The sequence below is a fragment of the Poecilia mexicana genome, unplaced genomic scaffold (genome assembly GCF_051168715.1).
Source record: "Poecilia mexicana isolate PSO_F unplaced genomic scaffold, ASM5116871v1 scaffold_15, whole genome shotgun sequence".
In the NCBI taxonomy this organism is placed as follows: domain Eukaryota; kingdom Metazoa; phylum Chordata; class Actinopteri; order Cyprinodontiformes; family Poeciliidae; genus Poecilia; species Poecilia mexicana.
This window is the reverse complement of record NW_028263384.1, coordinates 21,045,770-21,066,035: the sequence shown is the minus strand read 5'-3', so window position 1 is coordinate 21,066,035 and position 20,266 is coordinate 21,045,770. Positions and strand designations below refer to the sequence as shown.

The 20,266-nt window shown below is 36.9% G+C and overlaps 1 protein-coding gene across 1 annotated transcript in view; it reads right to left on the bottom strand.

The window, feature by feature from the left end:
- micu1 (mitochondrial calcium uptake 1) overlaps positions 1-11,064 on the bottom strand; it is a 41,895-nt gene extending 30,831 nt beyond the window's left edge. Inside the window, exons 1-3 of the mRNA XM_015010345.2 lie at positions 10,908-11,064; positions 3,268-3,435; positions 2,349-2,520 (exon numbers count right to left, since the gene is read on the bottom strand). Coding sequence (XP_014865831.1) covers positions 2,349-2,520; positions 3,268-3,434 — 339 coding nt within the window. The 5' untranslated portion in view covers position 3,435; positions 10,908-11,064. The remainder of the gene's footprint in view (positions 1-2,348; positions 2,521-3,267; positions 3,436-10,907) is intronic.
- Positions 11,065-20,266: the final 9,202 nt, after the last annotated feature.

The following is a 20,266-nucleotide window of genomic DNA, read 5'->3' as shown; positions in this document are numbered from 1 at the left end:
AACATTTAATATCGACATTAAATGCAAAGGCCTACATGCACAAAAAACTGAGAAAAAAAACCTCTTGTTTATTTTTTTATTTAGATGTTTAGATAAGTGAACCACTGATATTAACGAGGGTTAGGTTACTTGAGACCCCTTTTAAAAATGCTTGTCACTGCCTATTTTACCAGTTCAACACCAAATATACATTAAATTGGTTTAATAGGCACAGTGGAAACCATTTTAGCACTACAGCAGTCTTCCTCATCTTGACTCTTGGGGGTACAACCAATCTGCGCCAAGGAAAATGAATGGCGCTCCTGGATTGGCTGGTTTAAAAATCCCAAGCGATAGCGTGTCATGTAGCTGTGCGTCTGGGTATTGACGCTTTCAAAGCGTCAATACCCTTTTCTTTCAAATATTTTAGATTTGCTCTACAAAATGACTCACGAAAATGTGGGTTTCCTAGAAATAATTTGAAGTAAAGTTGCACCGAAAAACATGCGAATAGATCAATCCATGAATACAAAAAGTTTACCAAGTTTTATAGCTCTACCAAGATTTTTAAAATATTGTAACTAAACCTTATAATTGATAAAATATCAGGACCTCTTTCACAAGGCGGACTTGGCATGTCATTGTGGACAAGATAGACAACAAAAAAACAACAAATAAAGTGCAGAAGTTATTGCTGCAGTAGCAATTTAAAGGTAAAAATATGAGAATATAGTAATAATTTAAGATGTAAAACCTCAGCACAGTTTGAAGAATTTCTGTAGTCGGTTTCGTAAGATGGAGCGGAAAGTTTTCAGTGAAACAAGTTCTGACAGTTTCAGTTCAGAGTGAGAGGCGTTCCAAAACGAGAGGGCAGAGATACTGAAAACCTTATTCCTGTTTCAGTTTGAGCGTGATGATCAGAGAAATACCAAATGTAGTTTGATCATAAGGAATAACAGCTTTTGGTTTTAAAAAGAATAGTGCATAAATAAGTAAGAAACAAGCTAAAAGAGCATTGTCAACCAGAGTCATCCAGCGTGTATATGAAGAACTCAAGGACAGTAGCCAACAAGTTGAAGCGCACATCAACACATCGTCTCCACACTCAAGTATGAGTGAAAAACTAGCAGATGTCAGAGGCTTCTGAGCTCTGAGGCAGAATCATGACTTGCTTAAGTTATAAAAAACGAGCTTCATCATTAATTTGAAGATCACATTTTTAACATGAACATTGACAGAAAGCTCCCCATTAATAATTAATGCCAGTTACTTGTAACTAGCAACCAACTAAAGAGTTTTTACCTTGAGCAGTTCTTATTAAGGGGATGTTCTTCAAGGGAATAGAAGGAAAAAAGGCCTTATTCGGTATTTTTCTGCATTTAAAACCAGTTTTAATTGCTCCAGACAAATCTACAATGCATCAAAGGCGGACTGTAGAAATTTAAATGCCTGAGTGACTGAGTGTTAATAGCCGCTCTCTCAAATATTTGAAACCTTCTGCATTAGCAAAATGTTAAAGTTTGATACACTGAGATTTAAAGAATTTAAAGTATTTCTTTGCATTGCAAAAAAAATCCCTATTCATGACACAAATCTGAGGAGAGGTGTTAAAGGTTATAGCAGGTTTTAATTGTAATTTTACAAGATTTTCAAATACCATTGTGCAGAATTAACAGTTTGAAAGCAAACTTAACTGTTAACTGATTAAACTGCAAAACTTTATTGCACAAAGTAAAAATGTTTAAAAAGGCAATTATTAAAACATCCTGTTCACTTTCTCAAAACTAAAAAGAAAATACTTAAGCTTAGAAATCTTTAAACTATGTTTAAGGTGTGTGTACTTTCCACTGCATTGTAAATATATAAGTTGGATCACTTCAAGGACGGTGAGAGCATAAATTGCTGTCTGGACCTGAAAGTTTAACCAAGTTTTCTGCTGCTGCAAAGGGAAGAGTGACTGCGCAATGTTCTCATCTGCAGTCATAATTCAAATATACCAGAAAATGGCAACGTATTTCATCTTAAAAAACGGCCCCTATTGTTCATATTTTTCCTCCTCACTCATTTTTATAATAATAATAACAATTATAATAATAATAAGCAACGAAGAGTGTTAATTTGGCAGGAAAGCCTGTCTCTGTTGGTCCCCCTTCGGTTTTCGCTTTGTCATCTGATGCCTAATTAAAAGCAATAAAATCCTCAAAGGTAATACATATCTGTTGTTTATGACAGTGGAAATGCATACTGATTACCTCCGTATGTCACTATGCTTGCTTAAAATACACTAGCGTTTGCATATCGGACATCGATTATTGGACGCCATTCTGGAGAGTGACTGAACAGCTGCAGGCCTATAGTTTATTGATTACCTTGCGGTCACGGAATCCTGAGCGGGGTTTCTTCTTCTTCCCTTCTTCGTCTCCCTCGTCTCCGCTGCTGGACTCCACCGATTTCTCCGAGTCTGCGTCCCTCACGAAATCGGCTTCCTCTCCAGCCACTCGCTCAGAGTGTTGAACAGAAGGTCCTGCATCAGCATATGCTCTGATGTTTAGGGATTAAAAAAACAAAAACACAAGAGAAATTAATCTTAATACCACCAAATTGGTTTTTATGCTGCCATGCATGATTATTTAAAACTATTTATCTCCAGGCTTTACAAATTGAAGTGGAGTTATGAAGCGGAGATCAGACTTTAATTTGAAGTTTAATGTGAACTACGGCAACGAAGCAGAAAGGTGTTTTTCCACAGGGATAAAGGCAAAGTCCCACTTGACCATTTTTATGCGACTGAATTGAAAGTTGAAGTAATAATAAAAATAATAATAAAAAGCAACAGAAAGGCTAAGTAATTCAAATTAATGCGACACGAGGAGAATGAAGTGTGCGGTGAAGGTCTGGAACCGTCTCATCCCATCAGTCTAAAATGCCCTGAGGGTCCATCAATCACTGTGCCTGCCTGCTGCAGCTCAGTCGCTCTGTCCCTAAAGAGTTTTAGCTTTAGCACCCCCCCCCCCCCTCTTCCTCCTCCCACAATGCTCTGCCTTAACTAAGCACCAGTCTTCTGACTAATGGACAGCCATAAATCACTGAGAATAATATTAGAAGTGCTAAAAACTAAAACAGCTCATCTGACGGGGAAGCCACTTCACAAAGGTGAGGAACTACCTTTAACAGGTAGAGGGAAATAAAGCTTAAACTTATCATTTAGTGAGAAGCAGGACCAAAGTCTTAAAAGCTGGTCACTTATATTCTTATGAAGAGGCAAACTTGTGCGACGACGTCTCTTACCTGTTCCAGAGAAGTCCAGCACTCGCAGATGCACCAGTTACACCAGCCAGGGCGGCCAGCATCAGCCTCCTCCGGCCAGACGTGCTGGCCGCCCCGCTGTGATAGCAGCGGCGGGACAGCTGGGTCAGTCCCACTGAGACTGCAGACAGAGCCCGCAAGCGGAACATGCTGCAGAGAGAGAAGACTGAAGTTACTCAGCGTGATGACACAGATACGACCATATTGACTGTTATTATTAAGGGTTTCTTTAGCTCTATGAACTGTAATAAGGTGAACGTTGTAGGTGTGTCTGTTTCAATTGAACAGACTAAGGAGTTTCCGGTTTCAAGGGTTGATCCAAGGATTCCCACAATGAAGAAGTATGGTGTTTTTGCTGTGGTTGACAGCCATCTTTAGCAGGACCGATTTGGAAAAGTCATGACCTAATTTCACGTGACTATGTCTTACAAAAAAAAAGTGTACTGCATGCCGCTAACAGTAAAAGAGCGGAGATAGCATAACTCAACTGCCGTTGTTCCACAAAAGCCACCGGTGACCATGCAGAAAAGAAAGAAAAAAAAAAAAAACAGCTTGAAAGTTTTTCATTCAATAAATTGCTAAGTTTATTAAGCAGGGAAAAACTTTTTTTCTGGAACTGGATTGAAATAATGAACCAAATTATGAGTAAGGTAACACTGTTTTGTTTGTCTATAGTCATGAGAAAGTTGAATATAATATAACCTGATATATTATGTAAAAATCAGCTGATTTGCATGACGTTAAAAAAGATGTCCTGGCCTGGTTATGATTAAATGCACTTTTACACATGCTCATCAGTGAGTTTATGGATTTTTGCACACAGCATTTAATTCTGAATCATACATTCACCGCATTTTACTTAAGCACCTCTTCTGTAGAGATCATGGCTCATTTTGGTTTAATTTTTTCAAGCTATCATGTTCCCAAAAATAATTTACTACTCTTAGGAACTCTTTTTCTGCCACATAAATAGCCAATAAAAACATGTCTTTTTAGATTATATTTGAGTAAAAATAATGACTTTGTCCGACCCAATGTGAAGATCTGAAAAGCCCTACCAGGAAAAATATTTATACTGCACAATTAACATTTCCCTTTGTGAAACCGTCTTCACGAAGCACTAGAGGCAAAACGAGACATTATTCAAATCGGTGTATAAATATACTGGAACCTTCCTTCAACACAAAGCGATGCTGAACTAATTTCTAGCGGTGTGGCTAAGCTCCAGAACTCCATTTTCGGCAGTGCTGCTGTCTCTTAACTCCTGTCACGCAAAGATGATTAACAATTAAGCAGAGGTCTGCAGCAGTGCGTCTGTTGCTCCCATGTAGGCACTTTTTAAACCAACTGACGGAGAAGTTAACATCATTGAGGCCTGCAACAACCACCTGTTAATGTCACTTTAACAATTGAGGAATTAACTACCAAATGGATTCAGCAGGAGAAAAACAAGACATTGAGAATGCTATTTGTAGCTCTCAGTAGCATGCCACAATGAAGGCTGAAGGAAACATACCCGGAACAAGCGCAGCCGAAAGGTTGCACCATTTTAGAAAATCCATCTGTTATTGCTAATTTTCTTCTCTACTCTCTGCTGTGAGAATCTGTCTAACTTGCCAAAGTGGCATAAAAATCCAAGTTCATGACATTTGAAATATGTCAACAGTTATTTCACTCCAAAACAGTTTTTTATGATATGAATATTGCACAGGCTGATAGTACAATGATGTAATTTAGCCTTGCACGTCAGTCGTCTTTGCCGTTGTGTGACAAAAAGCCCAACGCAACAGCCTCTTTGTTCGTGCATGTTAGTGAACAGACATGTTCACTAACATAGCTGAAAGCAGTCTGGTCTAAAAGCAAACATCTGGTTTGTTCACATTTATCAGTCATATCTGTAGCAGTCGAAACAGAACCTGCCTGTCCACATAACGTCAAAAATCAACATATCATGCTGGGATCAAAAAGAGATTCCAGAACTGAAGAAAAACAAAGTCATTGAAATCAACTTGTCTAAAAATGGTGACAAAACTATTTGTCGTTTTGAGACTCCAGTGAACAAAGTAAGCACTCCTAAACAGTCAATTCATGCTCAGAAAGCCTCCAATGTGGCAGAATTAAAACAATTTCTCGCTCTGTTTTTGGAGATACTTGACATGCACTTTGAGCAGTTATTGCAATCACGTTTTCCAATTACGACCGGGTCAGTAGAAGAACTTAACCAAACCTATTCAAAGACTTCATTTTGAAGATTTGGGCCATATAGCTCTATGGTTAAAAATATCATTATACAGTCAAAGATATCACCATAAAACTCCTACCTGGATGTCAAAAGTGAAGTTACTATTAATACAGAAGGGGGGCATGAGACCAGCCAATATAACTAAAACTTAGCATTTTACAATTAATCATTTAACTAAAAAAAAGCTTCTACTTAATTTGAAGACATCATCTCTGCTGTATAAAGTTTGGAATAAAAATCATAACACTTGTTACACAACTTGCCATTCAGAAACCCCCCAAAATATTTTTCAGTTAAGAAAAAAAGCTGTAGTGTGTAAAATAATTGAACAAACACCAATCAGGCTTTTTACAAGCCGATAATTTCTAGTTTTCTTGAGGACTTGACCTGTAGGACACAATTTTCTTTCCAAAAATTATAACACATCGAAACACATTTGTGCAAACTTTCAGCCACGTTAAAAAGAATTATTTTAAAAAAAAAACATTATCTATAAAAGACAAATGGGTACTCCAAGCAATAGCAGCTTTGAATACAATAGAAAATGAATAGATGACCCTCATTTTCTGTATGCTTCAAATTATAACCTGTATCTGGTTTCTGTTCAACCCAAAACAAAGCACATCAGTACAAGCTGCTCATTACTGCAGCTACAGACCGAAATTACGTAGATTTTAATTTGAAGCATGTAATGTAGAGCGCAAAAAGAAAAACAGAAGACAAAGTCAAATATGCAACCAATCAATCACTGGGAAAAGGAAGTGAAAACTGTTAACAATGGAATAGGATTGAAGTGAGAGGAGACATGTTGACCTAACATTTGTTTTTTTTGTTTTTTTACGTGGCTCAAACACTGTGAACAGCTAATTATCAAGGGTTAAAACACAGAGAAGGAAACCTGGATGGCATATTTCTGTAATCACACCATCTCTCAGAGTCCTCTGAACAACTGATCAGAAGCTAGATAAACCAAAGCCTACTGAGTGTTTGTCTTTATCTAATAAAGTGTCTGCACCCTTCAAAGACAAGACACAGGATTCACAAGGTCACTTTTAGACTCTTTAGAAGTACAACAACACCAATCATTGAGCCAGAATCAGACAGTTTTCCTTTGACTTGATTGATCAGCAGACAAACATTGAATGCCACCCGGTGTCCAGAGCTCAAATCAACAGAAACTCTGTGGCGACTCCTTGAAAAGGATTTCTACCATAGAGCTCCTCACAATCTGAGGCTTGTACTTTCTCAGCGATGCTGCAGAGACAAGATGTGGGTTACTTTGTTTTATAAAAATGTGCTTCGTTAAAGCTTTAGTTTAAGTTTTACCAACCTAAACTAAATTATTACACCTTTTTATTTCATCTTAGCTTCTAGCATATTCATTTTTCAGCTGAACTGTACCAGAAAACCTACACTCACATCAGCTTGTGAATGAAAAAGGTTTCAAAATGATTCAGCAAGGTTTCTCTTTGTTCTTCAAATCCCAAAACACTTGGTATTTTAAAAGGGATGTGTGAACTGTAGTGAGCAACTGCACCTTGATATTTTTTTTTAATAGTGAACCTGTAAAGCTTCAACAGCTTGATGCGTCAAGATGATCTTGTAATTGAATTTCTTTCTTAATTTCTAATGGATTTCAAAACACCTACAGCTTCTATTTGTTACAGTCCTTGTAAATAAAAAATGGATAATAAAAATTATTATCCATTTTTATCCAATAAAAAAAATTATAAAAAATGCAAAGGTTGATTAGCGTCTCTCTAGTTAAGCTGTCAAATTATTCACAAATTGTGCATGAAACACCAGAACAAAAACATTTATTTTAACCTAAAAATCACAAAAGAATCATGAAACATACAGATTCTGATCTGGAAGACTGGCATTTACAGCTGTACTCTCAGTTGAAACTTGTGATCCACTCTCATATTGGTAAAAGCTCAACATCCTGTATTGCTCTGGGATGTTTCCGTCCTCCAAGCCTTGGGCATACATAGATAGATGGGTTTAATCTATGGAGAAGCAGGAAGCAGAGCATGAACAGCTTTTTGTCTGAAGGCAATGCTCACCATCACCGACCTAAGGAGATAATCTGGATTGATCAAATAATGATTTGGAGAAAGCTAACCCAAGCTATATCTCAACAAGAGCTGCTCCTGACGCTACAGCTGAACCATAGCAACAATCTTCCTGAACAAGCAGCAGAGAGTGGATCAACAATGCTTGTTTAGCTTTGTGACATTAATTGTTAGCACCGGAAATAATGCCCACAAAAAGGAGCTTTGTCAAATTGTTCCCTTTTTTAATCTGACTGTTTAAAACTAGCCTGCTATATATACCGCCAGGCAGATGGTTCATCCAATCCGCTGCCAAATATGCTTTGAAAGAGAGGCTAAACAAGTCAAGATGACTCCTCATAAGAAAGCATATGGTGCATAAAGTTATACCAATTAAAACTATTTCAGACTTTACTGAAGTATTGGCAGGTCAAGATCTTATTAAAACATTATATCTAAGCAATGTGTGTTTAAAAAAAAACATCATAGACAATGGCGTCATTACAGACGATAATAGGAGCAGTGTAGTGACTCACGAGAGTCATCACTGACTAGCCAACTGGAAGATCTGCTTCATAAGTAAAACTGGTAACTACGCAGCAGAAAATATGATTCAAACTTCTAAGAGATGCGACAATCATGCTTCTTCTGGATCATTTTGATTTAGGTTTGTTTTTTGTGCAAAAAAATTTAAAAAATACAATAATTTCATCCAAGAGACAATACAGTAAAATATGTACTGCAAGTTCCTGATTTAAGGTGTACATTTAACAGGGTTTCCCCCAGTGTATTATAAGCCTGGCGGCCCGCCATGCTTTACTAACCCCGCCGCCAGGCTAAGCGTTGCTTGTTTACGTTTCTAGGAAAAATAAAAGAAAACAAACAAAAAAAAAAATCGTTTTTTTTTTGTTTGTTTTTTTTAAAGCCAGGCTGCAAGCGTCTCTTTTGCTCTTAGCATTTCACTAGCAGAGCAGATTTATTCCTAAAGGATAGGTTTATAATGGATATGCTTATAGTTTATGCATTTAAACCCGACAGCGCGCGGACCAATCACACCGCTGGCACCTCTGCGCTTTGCCTCGCGCGCTGCCGCCTCCTTTCACTCAAACTGGACACAGGCTGACCTGTACGGATATTTACATAAACCTACTGTGAGGAATTATGATCCTTTGGAGAACTCTAGGTAATAGTTTAAAACCCGCCGCGTTAGCTCTGGTTGCGCAGCTCAATGTGAACAGCAGGTATAACTTGTAGCGAATTCAGAGGTGCACGTTGTGGAGCGGTGAGAATGATTTATCTTTGTGAACGAACAATTATATGCGGCGTTTACATCTCAACACGGTGCCCAGCGTGTGGCTCTGTGTCTGTCTTCCCTGTAAAGTTTATGTCTGTGGTCCCGGTTGGCTGGAGCGTTTGTGGATAACGAGCAGCGCTAACCTCATCATGCAGGTTCAGCCCGGTGAGGAGCTTTCGCGCTCTCCTCGCGCATCACGCTGATTTTATATTATTTTATTATTATTTTTAGTATTATTTTTCCGGTTACACGATGCATCAAACCATATCAAATGCGTCGTCTACTTAGAGTTAATACGCGCGGCCGCAAGGAGATCTGAGAAACTCGTGATCATCATGCACGGTCGAGTCCCACAAACTCGACCAACCAAAATAGTTTCTGTGACGATTAAAAACTCAACAGACACAAAATGGAACAACTACTAAAGCCACATTAGCAGCATTAAATTAAATCTCCCGTTTGTTGCGCATCTGAATTAAATCTTATGGGGCCCCTGAAGCCCTTGGGGGCCTGATGGAGCTGCTGACTTAATTTGGATTAAACAGAAATGCAAATTTGTTGTTTTTAGACTAGTTGTGGGTTTAAATAGCATTTCACTGGAGATCTTTTCCCGTAACATATAATTACACAGTAATACTTTTACATTTCCCGTCAACTTAACATATTTTAATACAAAAACATGGTGGACCGCCTCGACGCCCTGACCACCGGGCTTAGCAAGTTTTCTGGGGGAAACCCTCCATTTCATAAAGAAAATGAAGAGATTACAAGATTAACCCCATGCGTCAAGTCGTATACAACCAGGGGATATTTTGTATCTGTTTTGATTGTGTCGTAGTCTAAAGTCAGGAAAAGGTGTGATGTAACTCTATGAAAAAGATGCAAGATCCAAGATGTGAGCTACTTTGGTTTGATCAGATTTAATAACCTTATCAAATATGTTAAAATGTAACATTTTCAGAAAACAATTTAAAATCAATTCCTACTTATGTAAAAGTTGAACACTTTTATGACTTCTTACCTGCAAAAGTAAGCAAAATACTCAACTGCAAAGACAAAATAAACTGATATTTATTAATGGTTAAGTTTGTAGGAAACAAAAGGTGATGTTTGTTGAAATGTTAAGATCAGATAGGTGTAAATTCCTTTACTGACCCAGAGGGTCAGTTTGAAGTGGTTTCCAGAAACTACAATGAGACAACCAGCCATCTACCTTAGGCATAACATCGTGACCACTGCTGGTGTCTTGATTCTACTTTGTCTGTCAAAACAATCCTGACAAATAGAAGCAAAGTGACATAAATGGAAATTTAATTAATCATACGAGGTCACTTTTTCTTTTTCCATTGGTCTAGTTCTGATGCTTTCATGCTCTTTGTTGATTCTTTCAGATAAATATATATCCCACCAACCTTTTGCTTCAAAAGATAAACATGATGGCTTATGACTGCATGTCATTACTAATCAGCCACAGGAGAAAAAAAATCCCTTTTAAAATCTCTTAAAATTTATGCTTAAGGATCTTTCTGTGCGTTAATAAGGTGTAGGGTGAGGTTCTTAGTTTTATAAATCCTACTAGTATCTGAATGTCTTTTATTATTTGCCACACATGAGTACTAATATGTCTACAAACATAATGCATGTTTATTTTATTGTGACCTTTGATATTCTGCAGTAAACAATGAAGCCCCAAAGTTGTTCTGCTTATAAATAGAGACCTCGCTGTTTTGTTTTTAGCCATCAACGTATTTAGCAGCAGTCCACGGTGACCCAAGCTTTATGGTTATCTCACTGATGTATACTACTAAAAACATAATCGTTTTTTAAATCAAATTAAATCTTATAAGCCTTGTCATGGCTCAGCTTTGGCTGACTCGACAGGTAACTATCATCATTCGCAGCTAATGCTAGTTAGCTTCTCAGTGAACGCAGGGATACACTAGTGCTGTCAGCTGCTATTTTACCGACTGGCTAACAGCACAATTCTGTTAACAAGCAGTTTTATAGCTACTAAAGTACTATTGTCACTCACATTGAAGGCGACTACACCACCCGTTAGTCCAGGTATGTTCAAGTCTTCTCGTTAGGGTTAAACCTCGTACCCCTTCAGAGATGCAGCAGCGAGTTGAGTTCCGTGTTCAGCAGCAGATAGCGGGGAGGGACATTTCTGCAACACCGCCCAACGGTGCTCCACACGCGGGCTCCCCTGACAACAACCCCCTGTCCCGGACGGAAGAGCGCTCTCAAAAATGAGGAAATAAGATGTGTGTTTATTTATTTATTTATTTATTTATTTATTTTCAAAATGCTGCATCAGGGTTAGCTTACTGATAAATTATATCGCACTGTATATTTAAAGTGTTTGATGAAGTCTTATAAAATCTATAAGGTGTTCTGGCATTATAGTCCTGTATTTAGATATTCATCTTCCCATCAAGTCTTAACCAGCTTAACCCAGCTGTAAATTTCTCCATAACTTACCCTTAACCTATCGGCTGTTTTATTTAGTCATAACTAATATTGTTTAACAATCAACTGAGGCTTCTCTGCCCACATGTATTTGTAAGAAGAATAAATTACCCACTACTGGACTTCGGGTACTAATTAGGCACTTTCTGAGGGCAAGTGGTTGGTTGGTTTTATTTAGGGGCATCAGTAAATAGAGTAACTCCACCATCGCTTCTCAGATTTTTATTTTCAAAAAGCATTTCAGTGATTCTTGAGAATAGGGACAAAACAGGTCCTATGGATAAAGCATGAAATTTGAATAAAATATACACAAAATATATTTTTTTCAAATATCTAACTAAACTAACCTGGGTCATGTGAGCACAACAATGTATATTTTTCTTTTTTTTGCTGAATATTTTTTTATTTTAAACATTGTAGTCGGTGGATGATGCCTGTAAAAGCCCTTGTCCAGGAGCAGAACTCAATACATTCTTATAGTTTAAAACAATTAAAGAAATACTAAAATTATATATTATGACAATTAAGTATAAGTAGTCATATAAATAATTATAAAAGTATCGATAAATTGAATTAAAAATAATTTTTAGATATTTTCCAACTCCGTTGAAATTTGTCCTTAGTTTTTGTCAACACCGTCAGAAATGAAAAGAATGTAAAAAAATCAGGCATTATTGGGGGGCACCAGAACTTCTGAGGACCCCATGACGTTGTCTTTTCTCTTCCTTTGCTAGGAGGGCTAGTTAGCTCCGGTTAGCTTAAGTTATTCTTTAGTTTTTTCTTCTGTTTTATTCCTAAGTTGTTTGTCACAACCATGATGTGTTAACTCCATAACTGACAATTTACAAAACTTTGATGAAATTTTGCGAAATAAAAGCTTAATTTTGGTATAATGTAAAGATTTCATGGACCTGACGAGCTACAATATGGCCTCCTTCAGAATAACATCATATAAATTGAGGTAGTTTGGCATTTCGTCAACTCCGTCAGATGTTTTTCTGACTCTTTCAGTGAAATTGTTGTCAAATCTCACTTAATTGTGCAACTAATTCATTTTAATGTATTTTACATGAATTGCATTACTTCACATGTACCAAGTTTTTCATTTTACTCACTAGTTTGTCACCACCTTCAGTTCTGTGTCAACTCCGTCATGCACTGTCAACTCCATCAGATGGACTTTTTCTTGTTTTTTGTTTTAAATAATATTTATTTTATTTCTTGAGAAACATTTGTCTGTAAATTGAGTAAAAATATCACTAATGGGGTATTTTAAAAATCATTTTAGATTTATTTTTGTCAGATGGTGATGACAAAGTTTTGGGTCAGGTCGATTAAAAATGTAATTTTTTTTTTAAAATTCGCAACTGGGAGCCTGTACCTTAGCATCTTCATATTTTCTAAACATTATTTGTCATATTTGCATACATAAGGTTGAGAAATAATTTTTAAAAAATATGGGAAAATTAAAACCCATTTTGTCCCTATTCTCAAGAATCACTGATTTACAATTATGTATCCTGTTCCTTCCTCTTCACAGTTGTGTGTGCTAATTGTATGTTGCGTTATTAGTTTGTAGTTGTAATGTGACCAAAAAAGTTCAAGGCCTGCAAATACTTTTGAAAAGCACAGCTTCTCATATGTGTAGCAGCTAATATAGATTATGCTAGTGAGATTCAAAGGGAAGTGGCCCCTTCTGTGACAGGAAGACTTCTGCCATTCATGCATGCCTTGACTGACAGCTTGAACAGTACTGAAAAATGTGAATCGCCCTTTTTACAGCAGAGCAGTGCAGTCTCCGTGTTGTCTTGGATACACGTCAGTGGAGTGAATGCAAATGTGAGGGGTAGCTGTGTAGCTTCTTCAGGCTGTCTCCTGGATAACAGTAGATAGAGGGACTTGACAGAAAGCACTGACAGTGCAAAGCACATATATGATTTATGCGACCCTATATCAACAATGGAATGATGAGCTTATGAATGAAAACGAGTCAAAGATTATGAAGTGGCACAACTGAACAAACACAAGGGGGAATGGCGACGTAGACCTCCCTTACAGTCTGTGCGAAGTTACATCTCATAAATATTTATCACCATTTATTGATATACACTGCATAAAAAGACATAACCTTCTTTTTCTTCCTGTCAGATATTAAATCAGATTGAAGTTTTCCTGTGTTAGGTCAGTTGGGATTTCCAAAAATTGTTTCTATTTAAGTAATACCAGAATAACGAGGGAGATATATCTAGAGAATATTATTTTGCTTTCTCTTTATTCAGAAGTTTATATAAATTAAGAGTGTGCCTTAATATAAGAAAGCCTAAAGTCATGACTTTGTTAGGTTCTGGTTGGTTAAGAATGTATTAAACCAACAGAGAAACTGGCAAACCTGAGAACACCATCCTAACTGGGAGCTATGGGTGTGGCAGCATCATGTTGTGTCATGTTGCTGTAGGAGGGACTGGTAAACTTCTTAAAATAGATGATCTCACGAGGAAAGAATATTATATGAAAATATTAAAGATGTCAGCCAGAAATGTACAGCTTGAGTGCAAACGGGTCTTCCAAATGGACAATGATTTCAGACATACCTTAAAATTTGTTGTAAAGTGACAAAGAACAACAAAGTCAGTGTTTTGAAGTGAACATCACAAAACCACGGCCTAAAATCCTGACCTACAACAGGAAAAGTTTTCATTTAATGCCAGGGAGTGTATGCAAATATCTGATTTTAATAGTACACATGGGATTACAACAGAAATTTCACATTTTTGCAGTCATACAGTCTGTAAGAACCATAAAAAAACTGTGCATGTTGTATAATAAATTATTTAGCCTGTAGGTTAAAACAATGGATTTCATTGAATGTCACTTTGTTAGATTTTCTTGCATGGTCGGTGAATGCAATAATCCTAAATTACTCTAATGTATCAGATCATAACATTTATATGGGGCCTTCTGAGGCCCCGGTGCACAGCACCATAAGGTTTAATGGCAGTAGATTGATGAATAAGCCCTATCTTGGAGAAAACTGAGCCAAGTGTTAAATCTTCAGGATACAAATGAACCCCTTCTGAATGAATCATTGTCCTGTAATTACTGCTTGATCAATACAGCTTTTACAAAACCAAATGGTCAAAAATGTCAGAGGACACTGACAGTGTGGCTGATTGAAGGGAGTTTTGTTTATTGCCCCATAACATGACTAGGATTTACTGTTTTCAGAAATAAGCTGTAAATAACTTGTTAAAATAAAAATGTTGTCACAGAGTGCAGCACTGCACTCAGTAATAACCTTTGTCTGCTCCTTCTCTCCTTCATTCCAAGGATATACAACACTATACTACAATTGCATTGCTTCTCTGCAAGACTTAACATAACCTATTCATAACAGAATGGTTAAAGAGCCAAAAATATTTAATTGCCGGGTTTTATATTTAAAGACAATAATGTCAGAACGGCAGTGTTCTCAGTGTGACTGTTGAGTCCACAATGACTGAAAAATGTTTCACTAATTCGGAGCCATTCATCTTATTCACACACTATACACCAGTCTTCTAATAATCTAATAAATATGCAGGACACAAAGCAGGTCATTATATATATATATATATTTTTTTTTTAATCAAAATCCCAAAACGAGAAATTGGAAAATGAATTTTTCTTTGTCAGATTCATTCAAGTGACAACTTCTAGTAATTATATCCTCAACAAAAGGATCTGAATGCATCCCGCTCCCCATCGAATCCTTGCCAGCTCATTCTGGGAGAAGCCAAGGCATTATCGGCCCAGATAGCTGTGGAGGTATTTAGGCACACTCTTCCTTTTAGGATTGTTTTCATTCATTCTGAATGACATTAATTCTGAACGAAAACAGTATGCTTTCTCACCTGTTTGAGATGAAGCTAGTGCATCTCGCTTAGATTTAAATCCAGACTTTAACTAGACCGCTCCAAAACCTTGTTTATTTCTTTCAGCTATTCAGAGGTGAACTTGCTGGTGTGCTTCAGAACTTTACCTGTTAGAGACCAGAAAACAGGGTTCCTGAGATCTTCCAAAGTCTTGGGGATCACCAAGATGTTGTTTGACTTCTGTGTTTAACCTGGATGACATTTTTCCAATTCTATTTCTTATTGCTGAATCATAGACACTGACTTCAACTAAGGCAAGTGAGGTTTGTTCTGGGTTGTTTGGTAATGTGTTGATTTTCTAGATCTTTTACAAAATGCAATCAGACAGGTGATATTTAATTTCTTGATTACACAGGCGGAACAAGAATCAGGCCGTGTTATGGCTAGTGAAACTGAATCCCCCCAAAATGATGAATTTAGTTCATGATTTAGAAAGGTGGGAATTATATTTCTACATGTGGCAATACTTTTTCACAGTAGGTGTCTATAGGAACAATTTGTTTTTTTACTTTTGCTCCACCATGACAGACTGGATCAGGGCTCATATTACTGTGGACTATGGCTAATCCATCTTCTGCTCCGTACTGCCATCACTCATGACCAAAGCACCTTGAGGGAGTTCAACCCATCCTGGGAACAAGCTTAACTTTGTGCCAAGAATGTGAACGCCCCTCTTGCTTTTGGCATCCAAGGTCCAGCACCCCATACTCCCATGACAAAACTCACAAAGTAATTTGAAGGACACAATATAAACCTTCTGTATGTAAATAACAAAACTCCCATGTCCCCCTCAACAATTTCTTGTGGGTAGAGATGTGATAAAAAAAATGTTATGGCCAGGACAAAAGCTACACTGCTCCTCTTAAACCTAAGGGCCAATGATTGGTCGGATCCTCTTCTCCAACACCCTGGAGAAAGATTCTCTAGTGAGGTTGAAAAATATGATAGCTTACAAACACACCTTTTAGTCCCCTTTAATAAAAATTGAGAAGACCACTCTGCAGACATGGAGTGAAGAAGCTGAGTAGGAGGACAAAATGTTTTTATACATAGTATTTTAAGTTTATCTAGCATGTCCACAGTGCTTTGTGTTTAATGTTGTTGCCTAAAATATGATAAAGTATGTTTTTCTACTAACGAATCCCATTCTGCATATTTTAATGTTGGTTTATGGTTAAGAATTTGTGAAAGAAAGGTTTGTAGTTTGCCTTGTTGTGTCACAGCAGTAAATGTAACAGAAAGGAAAATTGATTAACGTCATGCTATTGCAGTCCAAAGGTGGAGCAGAAGATAAGGCGAGCCTGTAGAGTCTCAGACCATCTTTGGAGGTTGTTTTTATTACAGAAAGCGTTGCTGCCTTTGTAACAGGGTTCAGTGTAAGACTTACTCTGAGGGCAACACGAGGAACATTTCTGTGCGGTGGCTCTCTACAACCACAGCACATTTTGTCCCAGTTAATCATATTTGGCTGTTGAAAACTGGTGTAACTTGATCCACAAACTTCCTTTGTGAAGAGGTGAAAAAGAAAACATGAGCTGCAGACAATTGCTGGGCCGTGTTTCTGTGTTGTCCGGTAGGCTTCGCCTAACAGCAGTACACCCTTCCTTATTAGGACTGTGTTTACAGAACCCATCAACTACTGGTGACAGAACCAAAATGACACACCCATAGGGATTGCCTTTTTTGTTCCACTGTAGGCGTGGCCCTATCTCGCCATTTCAATCGTGCACAAACATGTGCACATACAAGCAGGAACACAAAGCCCTTTACACACCTTATTTTGTTCTCAAATTTTTTTCCTCACACAATTTCTCAATCTTGTTGCAACTCTGACATTTCAGTACAGAAGGTTCGAAACTGCACATCTAACCACTTGTATGCTATTTTTTTTTAAGTTGTAGAAAAACTGAAATAATAAAAATATTGCCAACAGATGTATACAACGTTTGAAAAGTAAATTAATCTTATTATGACATGAGCTCTAGTGACCGTTAATTAAGGTGCTAAGTTAAAGCAGTAACATTTTAAAGAACTGATCCCACTAGGCTGTAATCTTGGACTGTTATACTTTGACTTGGTGATTAGATAAGGGTTAGACTTGAAAAAGAAAGTGCAAAGGTAGAAGTGGTGTTTAACGCAGCTCAGATTTAATATCAAATTTAAAATTGTTCTGAAAACCACACACTACATTTTTTATTCATCCAAATGTTGGGTTTATGCTGTTTGAGAAGAAGTTGAGTATTTTTAGACAAACCGGTAGTTTGCTAGGTATTCCATTTTTAATTTTTTTTATTTTCAAATTCAGTTGTTTATGTATAACAGCTGTTTTTATCTGAGCATTTTCTATATAAAACATAAAGGATCCTTTGGAGCAATAAGATTCAAACACAGGATGGCTTTTGAATTCCTTTCTGTGTTTAACTTCCAGGTTGTCTCTGTGCAGATGTTTGCTCAGGCTTTCTCCCACCATTTGGAAACATAGTTAGTTTAGCTTGACACTTAGCTGCTGTTTCATACCGTCCTCCTGCTATTTATTACTGGTAAAGCAAACCATTTCTAACCAATTTCCTTATAAAAGTGCATATCAATTTATTGATATTACATGAGTTACGAAATGGGTGAAGAAATAAATGACCAGCAGCAACGAGTTTTCCTTGTGTCTCGATGTGGCTGTCAGGTTGACTGGTGTTTCCCTTCCTTCTCGCCCACTGATGTTTGGAAATACGTCTGCAAGGTAGAGAGAGAATGGATAATTGATTTTAAAAAAATCATATATTTTAGCCCCAGGATTAGATGCTTAGTGATTTAAATAGCAGATTATGATTTCCAACCCACTTTTTGGTAAGCTTAACATTAGCCTTTGTGCACTTTAGCCATTTATTTGGGTGCGAACATGTAATCCAGAACACAAACCTGTGGTGTTAAATTAAAGCAAGCCTGCATCCATCCATATTTGACAACACAAACTGGTTTGTTTTACCCAAACACTTTTCTGTTTTGTTTATTGGTTTATTTAATTTTTAAAGCACAATACAACATCAAACAATATCTTATGCCACATTTTAAGACATAAAACATACACTAAAATCTACACTTCCAAGAATTTCAACTTCATTTGTTTGGAAAACATTAAAAATGCATAGGTTGTTACAAATACAGTGTAAAACGTGTTTGTGTGCTTGGTAATATTTTTGAAAACCACAGAGATTTTCACTTTATGAATCAATGTAGCTTTAAAGCCTTGAGCAGGTCATCGTCCATGGCTGAAAATTAGCATTTAAATAGCGTCACTCACATGGGCCTGATGTTTTGCACCTGAAAAGGAAGAGAGGGGTTTGGGGTGAGTTCAGGAGAAATTACATAGGGTTATGTTATTGCAACAAAATTACAATCAACATCAAGGTAACCAAACGCCTGTTCTGATCATATTTCTTACTTATATGTGTTATATTGTTTTAAGGATGAGTAGCCCTGTTATCACACAAATCTGTGCCCTGAATTTACACAACATGAGTTATTCCGGTATCAGGTTTCTCCTTTGACCAACACAGGTGCGGCACATAACAAAATTATGACAGGCTTGGTCAAAGATTAAGCAATACAAATTCCTCAGAGGGGAGTTTCCTGGCATTCATTGACCAAACATACCCATTACCACTATCATTATCAACATTTGCAGAGGTTCAGGGATTCTGGACAAAAACAAAAAAAAAAAACACACCACCTCCAGCTTGACTACTTGCTCTATTGATTATCCAAAGAGGATAAGAAAGCCTGAAACATATTTAAAATAACACTAGATTTTGAAGTTTCTCTTTGAAAGTGGCAGATCTTAGATCTGTTCCAGTTGTATTGTCTTTTGGGACACGGTGCAGTCACGAGTCACTGAAGGACAAGCTATTTTTACTTAGCTGAATGGGTGCTGCAGCTACTGACAGCACACAGTCATTCATGTTTTTTTTATTTATGTATTCTCCTTTTGTAGGGCAGATCTTTAAACAGGATTTTCTAACTTAAATCATACAAGAAGTGTTGAACTAATGTTTAAAGCTACTGGCCACAGCTCATTTTAAAACCACTCAACTTCACTTTAGACAATGCTTGTCACCTCTAGAATGCCCTGTCATAATTATGTGTTTATTATTTAAGACAAAATCTGCCTTTCTGAGAAGTGTCTATCTACAAATGTCTCTCACACTGAACAAAAGGAAGTAGAACAGAGTTCTATTGAGACAAGTAATTAAAAATGTTATTGTTATCCCTGTTAGTTGCCTGTTTTTGATAAAATTCCTATTTCAAATGGGTTTTCTTGTATTTTGTATGTCTTTATGTCCGGTAATGACATCTATTCAAGTCTATGTTGAAATCTGTTGAAAGTTGTTCCTCTGCTATCCTTTGTTTGTTGGACTCACCAGCTGTCACATAAATTATTTAACACAGACAATTTTTTTAAGCAGTGATCAAAGGCAGGTCCAAGTTTTGAGCCCTGCTGTACACCAGAGGGTCACATAAAAGTTTTGGTTCTAAGCCACTGAAGAACAACACCAGAGGTTCCAGCAATTTCCCTGTGTGGCCATTAAATAAAGATCAACAGTAATATATCGAAATTACTAAACCTAATTTATTTATTAAAAACTTAATAAGTCTGTGAGTTCTGTGTGATCTTTTTTTCTAGATTGTAAGCAGTTGGACTAGTGGATGTAAACTGTAACAGTGGTAATCTTAGCGTATTGTCCATTTATATTCACAATCAGAGTTATTTATTTTTTTGTAAAATGAATACTGTAGGAAAGTATATATATAAAAAAAAACACTGCCAGTGTTGACTTTTTATTCTGTTGCAGAGTGCAATCTGTGTGATTTTTACATTAATTTTGTGTACTTTATAAAATTTTTCTGGCGATATTAACCGCCACAAAAATATAGTTTTTAACATCAATGGGTGTCATTATTTTGACTCCTTCTAAAAGTTTAATGGTGGTTCCCAAGAGTGTTGTAGCTTTTTGGGCTG